The sequence below is a fragment of the Trichophyton verrucosum genome (genome assembly GCF_000151505.1).
Source record: "Trichophyton verrucosum HKI 0517 chromosome Unknown contig00711_1.f1.exp, whole genome shotgun sequence".
Lineage (NCBI taxonomy): Eukaryota > Fungi > Ascomycota > Eurotiomycetes > Onygenales > Arthrodermataceae > Trichophyton > Trichophyton verrucosum.
In genome coordinates, this window is record NW_003315266.1 from 3,275 (window position 1) to 11,259 (window position 7,985).

Below are 7,985 nucleotides of genomic sequence, written 5' to 3' on the forward strand. Positions count from 1 at the left end.
TTGGCCCTGCCTTCCAACTTCTAGCAACAGACTATTCTATTTTGCGGGGATATTCAACCAAAGCAGGCCGATATTCCTTTTTGGGTGGCATTAACCGCCGGTTGCGAAATGAATTTGTGCTCCGTCACTATAAAATAGGAGAGGGGGCGATATGGCACGTCATCTAAATTACACGAGAACAGAAAATAGTCCAAAGATCTGGAGCTCAGGTACATACACAGGGGCGCTGTCCTGGGGGATAGGCCGGCTATATAATTTACTCGACGGCGTGTGCGAGGACATTTCCCCTGATATTTCATGCGCGTTCAGGTACCTGTTGATCAATGGCCAGTAAGAGTACTGATATTCGACCCCTTTTGCCGTCCATCAAGTAAATCGGTGTCGATGCATCATGAAATTGACGCTGATCGGTGTGTGAAGAAACCTGTTTTGAGCGTTGCGTTGCCAATGCACATTCAAATGTTGCCCTGTGAGACCTCTCACAGAAACTGCTGATCCGTTTAGACAATCTCCGCAACAGACTTCGACTTTCTCACTCCAAGGCTTGCAATGAATTAAGGAAAACAGTCAGAAGGTTAAAAAGTCGGACGGCAAGTATGTTACACAACGTCGCCGGGTCGAGCACCGTCTTGCCATGACACGGAATCAGGGGTAGCAGCATCAACACCAACAGGACCCGGTCGCTGGTGTTAAATAGCAGGCATTGAACCCTCCTCATCCTCTTATCTCTCGCATCTTCAATATCATCCATTCACTCGTTATTTCTCCTACTATCCCAACTCCTTACATTCATTTGTTCCTCACCAACCAAACTCTATCAAGGTGAATTTGCCAGCTGCCAGAACGAACCCACCTAGCAATATAAAAATTATATATATTAACAAAGAGATAGAATCTATCTACGAAAATGAAGTTCCAGGCCGTCCTTGTCTTCTTTGCCGGTGCTTTGGCTCTTGCCGCCCCTATTGAAGAGCGAGACCTCCCTGTTGTTGGAACTCTTGGGGTAAGTTACCGTACCAATGGACACAACACATCGTCAAGGCTGTAATCTGTGAAAAGTAATGGACTTCTTTGCTAACCATCTCTTTAGAGTGCTGCTACTCTCGCCGTACGTTATCAACATCACTGATTGAAAAACCAGCTGTAGTTGAGCAGTTTGCTAACGTGGTGGCATTTTTGTCTCTATCAGAAATCAGCTAAAGGCGCTGTAAGTAAACATCGCACAAATCTTCAGATCGTGACTTTTGCTGATCGATTATTCAAGGCTGGCAAGGTCGCACCATCCGCTGTTGACAATCTACCAGCTGGAGGCCTTGTAAAAGGCTTGCCCTTAGCTGGAGGCCTCCTTGGAGGTGGTGCTGTAAGTTTTCCCAGGAAAGCCTTAAGAAAAAGAACCCAACCCGGAAGAACTGACACTCACTTTTATTTTCAATTTAGCAAGTGAGTAATTTCCGAGCATTCTGAACCTGTGTCAGATAGGTTTTGAAATCCTATCTTGCATCGGTGATATCATATCGCACTTTGGTGGGTGTCAAACAAAACAAGCATTTGCTGACAGCAAAAACCGTGACGTATAGTAAATCAGTGAACGGTATCATGAGTGACTTTGCCGGAAAAGTCATGGATTCCAGGGCTTCTCTTCTTGTTATACCTTTTTTTAGTGTCTATGGTGAATTGCTTAAACATTCTGCAATGTGAAACTTGGCCAAGTCGGAATTCTGGTAAGATGACTCCCGCCCGTCTTGAAGATTCCCCTTCAAGGTCTAACACCTCGGAAGATAGATCATTTAGGCCTTGGGTTTCCTTGTGTGGCTTTTCGGATACTAATGGATGGAATGCGATCATGCAGAGGGTATACTAGCAGTTCATCATCAGATACGCCTTAAATCATTTTAGTCAGCCACAGCTGTCTTGTCTTCCTTCATCTTCTGAGATTTAAGCTTGTAGTTGCTTCTGCTTTTTCTTTTCAAGTAAAAGTCAAATAATCCCTAGCGTCAAAGTCACGTGTAGTTAAGATTCTGACCAATAACATGCACCTGATGACATGTTGTATTTCTTGGCATTGGTGGGAAAAGTGCCGGAGTGACGATAATAAAAGCATAATACGAAGGCATTGTTGTAGCTTCTTAAGTGTTGCATTTCTCGGTCAATGTCGATAGCATTATTCTGATACCCCAAGCCAGGTATGTCTGCTTCAGCAGCAGAGCCGGAAATGGGGGAGTGTCAAGGTGGGGCTCCTGGCCAAATGGAAGACATTGAAAAGCTACCACAGGATTCTCCTTCGGCTGGAAGAGAGGAGCCAACATCGATATTTAGAAACCTGGGTATTCTAGACAGATATTTGGCCCTATGGATCTTTCTAGCGATGGCAATCGGGATAATACTCGGAAATTTTGTTGATAACATAGGACGTTCTTTACAGAAGGGTGCCCTTGTGGGGGTTTCGGTGCCGATTTGTAAGTTATCCATGCTTCTCAACCTTGATTCTTGGGCCGAGACCATCTTCTGTAGCCTTTATTTGATGACTAGGTCGAGATTGATACTAACCGGTACTTTCACGAAGCCATCGGATTGCTCGTCATGATGTACCCAATTCTGTGTAAAGTGCGCTTCGAGTCTTTGCATCAAGTATTCAGAACTCGTGAGATATGGATTCAAATGGCTTTTAGCATATTCATAAACTGGATAATTGCTCCGTTCCTCATGGTAAGAACATGCTGATCTGAGCTTAAGCGACCGAGAAACTTGCTAATGTATCCATTTCAAAGCTGGCGCTTGCATGGGCGTTTCTACCAGATAAACCTGAATTGCGAGAGGGGCTGATTCTGGTTGGTCTAGCAAGGTGTATTGCCATGGTATATCTCCGATTCACATCTCCTAGTGTGTATGTCTGCTGACTGCCCTCGCTCAGGTTCTCATTTGGACGGGCCTTGCAGGAGGGGACAATGAATATTGTGCGATATTAGTCGCCATCAACTCATTATTGCAGATGGTACTCTTTGCTCCCCTTGCGCTATTATTCATCAAAATAATTAGCCATTCAGAGGGCACAATCCCGCTGTCCTATCCAGTTGTCGCAAAGAGCGTTGCTGTGTTTTTAGGAATACCCCTCGGTGCTGCCATAGTCACCCGATTTACACTGCGGAAGACTGCTGGGCCTGTCTGGTACGATAATACATTCATCAAGTGGCTTAGTCCTTGGTCCTTGATTGGCCTGCTGTTCATCATTCTGGCACTTTTCGCTTCCCAGGGAAAGCAGGTTGTTGACCAAATTGTATCCGTGGTTCGGGTTGCTGCACCTCTTCTGGTATATTTCGTCATTGTTTTTTTCAGCACGTTATATATCACTTATCGGCTGGGCTTTGGATATCGATTGTCAACAACGCAGAGTTTTACTGCGGCGAGTAATAACTTTGAGCTGGCTATCGCTGTTGCAATTGCAACATTTGGTGCTGATAGTAGCCAAGCGCTGGCATCCACCGTTGGTCCGTTGATAGAAGTCCCTGTGCTGCTAGGTCTGGTTTATGTTGCGCGATTTGTCGCGAAAAGGGTAAATTGGAAACCCTAGAGACGGTACTGAGTTCTGAATTTGCGGTAGCAAGCCTTTTGTTCGATTTCTAGCAACTCTTGCCTATAGAAATATAGAAAATGTCATTCATAATTTCGGTTTTCCGCATCGTCAACATGCGAATATTTAAAAGCATTAACCCTCAAAATATCTGTCCTTATTGACAAGAGACGTAAACAGCAGACGCGCGCTTCTTCGCGATAGTTATGAAAGGTGACTAAGCGACTATGGCACGTGAATATATCAAACTTTAATTTACGGCGGGCTTATCGATAACAAAAATCTGCCCCCCCCCCCCCCCCCCCCCCCCAAGGATTTAATATTAATGAGCGACAACACTCGAAGTGATGAGAAAGAAGTGACTAGCGGAAGAGCAAGAAGAAACAAGATATAACCATGCCTCCAACATTATGTTTCAACTGCAAAGCTGCGCGAGCAGTTATAATTCGACCGAAAAACCGCCATAAGTTATGCAAAGATTGCTTCCTTACCATTTTTGAAACAGAAACCCATCAAACAATCACAAACGGCTCGCTGTTCGTTCCTGGTGAACGGGTTGCTATTGGTGCGAGTGGTGGAAAAGACAGTACTGTTCTTGCTTCTGTCTTAAAGACATTGAACGAGCGATATAATTATGGCCTTGACCTGGTTTTACTTTCCATTGACGAAGGTATAAAGGGCTACCGTGATGATAGTCTGGAGACGGTAAAGCGAAATGCGGTCCAATACGAAATGCCACTGGAAATAGTCAGCTATGGAGAACTATATGGTTGGACAATGGACCAGGTTGTTGCAGAAATTGGGAAAAAGGGTAACTGCACATACTGTGGTGTCTTTCGACGCCAGGCTCTTGACCGTGGCGCTGCAAAACTGAATATCAAGCACGTTGTTACCGGACACAATGCCGACGATGTTGCGGAAACGGTTATGATGAATTTACTACGCGGTGACCTTCCTCGTCTTGCACGCTCGACCAGCATAATTACGGGTTCGGCCGCCAGCGATATCAAAAGGAGCAAGCCTTTGAAATATGCGTATGAAAAGGAGATTGTCCTATATGCTCACCATAAAAAGCTTGATTACTTCAGCACTGAGTGCATATATTCCCCAGAAGCGTTTAGAGGGAGTGCCAGGACCCTTATCAAGGATCTAGAGAGAATTCGACCTAGCGCTATTCTTGATATTGTCCGGAGCGGGGAGGATATGGCTAAACTGGTGCCAACTGAGGTATGTGGAGGCACCGGGTGCTCATCCATAAAATCCAATGGAGTCGATGAGCTCTCCACAGGTGGTTGTGGAAGTCAGAATGGAAGAAGCAGCGGCGGAGAAATGGCAGATATGGAGAAGAAGCTCACCGAAGATGAAGACGCTAAGTCTCGTGAGGTCGAGATATCACTATCTTCTCTGCCAAAGAAACCCGGGAAATCTATCTCGACATATCCGTCTGTGGCAATCCAAAGCCGTGACAAGAAGCAAAAACCCCTAAAGACGCAAACGATAGGACAATGTGAAAAGTGTGGCTATATGTCGAGTCAAAAAATATGCAAGGCGTGTATGCTTCTCGAAGGACTGAATAAAAGTCGGCCAAAAACGAGTGTGGAATTTGTTGGGGTCGAGGAGGAGGAAGGGAGTTCGACATTAATGAGACAAATGGAAGGTCTTCAGCTATCTGGAAGTTGAAAATCAAGGGCACTCTCTTCTTGATTATGAGACCCGATAACCTGCCATGGAGATACTACACTTCAATGCGCTTCACCAGCCTCTTTTATTCCCAGCCAAAAATTTGTACGGCTAATACAGGGGCTAGTAGTGAGGCCAAGGAAAATTAGCACCGGGGACATCCACAGCATATCAGACGCCATTTTAAATGGCTTACTTTAATGTGCCAATATCGTGGCCTTACCAGAGTCGGCGTCTATCAGCCGCTCCGCAACGAAACTATATCCCGAGTTATTGCAGCTTTTCATCGTCTATGTGCCACAAATTGGTTAACTCGCACGGCTGCTAATACTATCACATTGATATGGCATATCAGAAAAATTCAGATCAGCTGTCTAAAACTAGATATGCTTACTTTTCACCTGTAACGCGTGACCCCAGCAGATATATTGGTTAAACGCTGAAACTAGAAGGTTAAACAACTACAAAGAAACATAATAAATAATAAAACAGAATGACCGTATATGTTAAAGCGTTGGAGCCTCCCAATTGGCCCTCTTGAGCCTCATAATAGCACATTGTTTTTGTGGGAGGGCAAACTCTCCTTCCTTATAGAAGCCCGCTTCGATAAGGCTGGAAAGATACCTGTTGGAAAGTTGTTAATTGATTTGGAAGCGCATAGATAACAATAAAGGGGATTACTTACTCCTCGTCATCAACTCTGGGTCCGACAGCAATAGCCTGGGTTCTGTTGTCTGCTAACAAACAGTAATGGATAAGTGCGTTTAGCCACACTTGGGTTTGATGAGGCCTTCTATCTTCCTCATCCAAAACTGTACATCGGATACCCCGGTCAAAATCGTCAACAAGGACAGGCAACGGTCGCTGTACCGATCCCTCCTTGACCCAGAATATCTCAAAATATCCAAACGGCTTGCCGTTCCAACATCCTAGTGCAGGAAATAGGTGCTTAGAGGTAAGGCGAGCCTTGATAAACTCCTCTTGAACATTAACCGGTCCACCTGAACCCCATATTTCCTTAGCTTTCGGTGTGTTTAGTATCGTATGCAGGAATTCAAGGTCTGATCCCCGAGGTTTGAGCACCAGGGGCTTGATACTTTCAAGCATGTTATTGTGGTTTATGCACAGCGCCCTATGGTACCGGCCTAACGCAGTCTCCTCCGTATCAGGCGGCGAAGTTGTAAAAAGACTTGGAACACGAAATGATAGTGTTTTCTGTAGACTAGGGATGTGGCGGATGTAAAATGTTTCACCTTGGCGAGGGGGTTTTTGACGGATTGGATGCCGAAGCCACCCATCAAGCATGACCCATTGGGCTGGTGGTGGAGGAAAATAGGATGGTACATGGCCACTGGAATAAAACGACCCAAGAGGAGCAGGGGAAGCGGACATCCGATTACCCCGGCCTCCGGTGTTGTAGCTGTCTGCTGGGGAGCTAGTCCCTGAACGAGATGGCGATTCTGACTTTGGAGTCATATCAGGCGTAAGAGAGAAGAGAAAGATATGAGGATCGATCTGCCAAAAGCTCCTACGGCTGACGAACATGTCCAGCTTTTCTGGAGGACCATTTGGGTCTTCAAGCCCAACGATTGAGTTCTCTGTCGTGACCAGACCCATCCTCTCCAGTTTAAGCAATGAGTTCCGGCCCTTAAGAAGCCCTTCATGCCTGATATGTACCACCCATTCCCCCCTTGGTCGAGCTCGTTCTGGAACCGCAGCTGACTCTTTGGTAGTGAGACGGCTACTCGGCGCCGCTTGGTGAAAGTACCAATATAAGGTTGACCAAAGAATCAGTGCAAGTTGACATGTTGCGATGGATTTGGGTACAACAGCTTTACTTGAAGCAAAGTGTATTGATGATATGAAGAAATAGTCGCTGTCTAGGGTTGGGTGGGTGTAACGGTTTGACTCCCATTCGAATGGATTCTTGTCTTCGTTTTTGGGGGTTTCGTCAAAATAGTCATCAGAATTTGCCTCAGTTTTGGAGGCCTTAGGCTCACGCAAGGAGTTTATCACGATTGACCATCCTGACGGTAAAAGGCTCCCTTCACTCGAGTTAAGTTTAGCAGCCTTAAAGGAAAATCCTCCGAAAACTGGGGTTACATTGAGCGTGTAACCATCAGGGAGGAGAATAGTAGTGGGTGTAGGCATTATTTCATATGAACATAGATTTAGCCTTTGGGACGAAGCATGAAAATTGCAAAGAAGTAATATTCGCAGGAATATGGCATAATGGAATGTCCGTGTTGCTGCATGATCAACCAGAGTCGTATGTGTCTTCTTGTGCACAATATATATATGCCGTGTTTAAATATGGTCTTGACTCCGGGGTTCGATGACATCAATATTCCGAGTTTGGTTATGATGCAAGAACTTCGCTGTGAAAAACCTTCTTCAGCCTCGGTCCAGAAAATCGGGGTTCTGAGGAATTGCTGCCAAACCAGAATGCAGCGATTCAATAGAGGCCTTATCGCGGTTCGTCTTGTGTGAATCAAGCGGTAGAGAAACCCCCCTTGTGTCAGACAAGGTACTAAATGCAGCCGCTATTCATAGCCAACATATCAAAACATGTATGTGCTAATGGTTGCAGCCGATATCGATTCAGCTGCCAAAGTGCAGGAAAGGTGTTGCTTCCCTGTCGTATTGCACGATGACATAGTTCTTTACTAAGAACGAGATCCAACACACCTAATCGAACACTTCCATAAATGACACCCTCAACTTTTTTAATCCAGTC

At 45.4% G+C, this 7,985-nt stretch overlaps 4 protein-coding genes across 4 annotated transcripts; 3 read left to right on the plus strand and 1 right to left on the minus strand.

Moving 5' to 3' along the window:
• Positions 1 to 907: 907 nt before the first annotated feature.
• TRV_06499 (uncharacterized protein) lies at positions 908 to 1,698 on the plus strand (the record flags this gene model as incomplete). Its single annotated transcript, XM_003019424.1, has 3 exons — positions 908 to 1,003; positions 1,148 to 1,360; positions 1,480 to 1,698. 3 exons carry the CDS (start codon positions 908 to 910, stop codon positions 1,696 to 1,698), a joined length of 528 nt encoding a protein of 175 aa, XP_003019470.1.
• Positions 1,699 to 2,185: 487 nt separating this feature from the next.
• TRV_06500 (arsenite efflux transporter (ArsB), putative) lies at positions 2,186 to 3,568 on the plus strand (the record flags this gene model as incomplete). The annotated part of the gene is made up of 3 exons (XM_003019425.1): positions 2,186 to 2,456; positions 2,606 to 2,706; positions 2,882 to 3,568. The coding sequence occupies 3 exons, from the start codon at positions 2,186 to 2,188 to the stop codon at positions 3,566 to 3,568; spliced, it is 1,059 nt and encodes a 352-aa protein (XP_003019471.1).
• Positions 3,569 to 3,964: 396 nt separating this feature from the next.
• Positions 3,965 to 5,248, plus strand: TRV_06501 (uncharacterized protein; the record flags this gene model as incomplete). Its single annotated transcript, XM_003019426.1, has 1 exon — positions 3,965 to 5,248. One exon carries the CDS (start codon positions 3,965 to 3,967, stop codon positions 5,246 to 5,248), a length of 1,284 nt encoding a protein of 427 aa, XP_003019472.1.
• A 506-nt stretch (positions 5,249 to 5,754) lies between these two features.
• TRV_06502 (siderophore biosynthesis protein, putative) lies at positions 5,755 to 7,399 on the minus strand (the record flags this gene model as incomplete). Its single annotated transcript, XM_003019427.1, has 2 exons — positions 5,755 to 5,860; positions 5,934 to 7,399. 2 exons carry the CDS (start codon positions 7,397 to 7,399, stop codon positions 5,755 to 5,757), a joined length of 1,572 nt encoding a protein of 523 aa, XP_003019473.1.
• Positions 7,400 to 7,985: the final 586 nt, after the last annotated feature.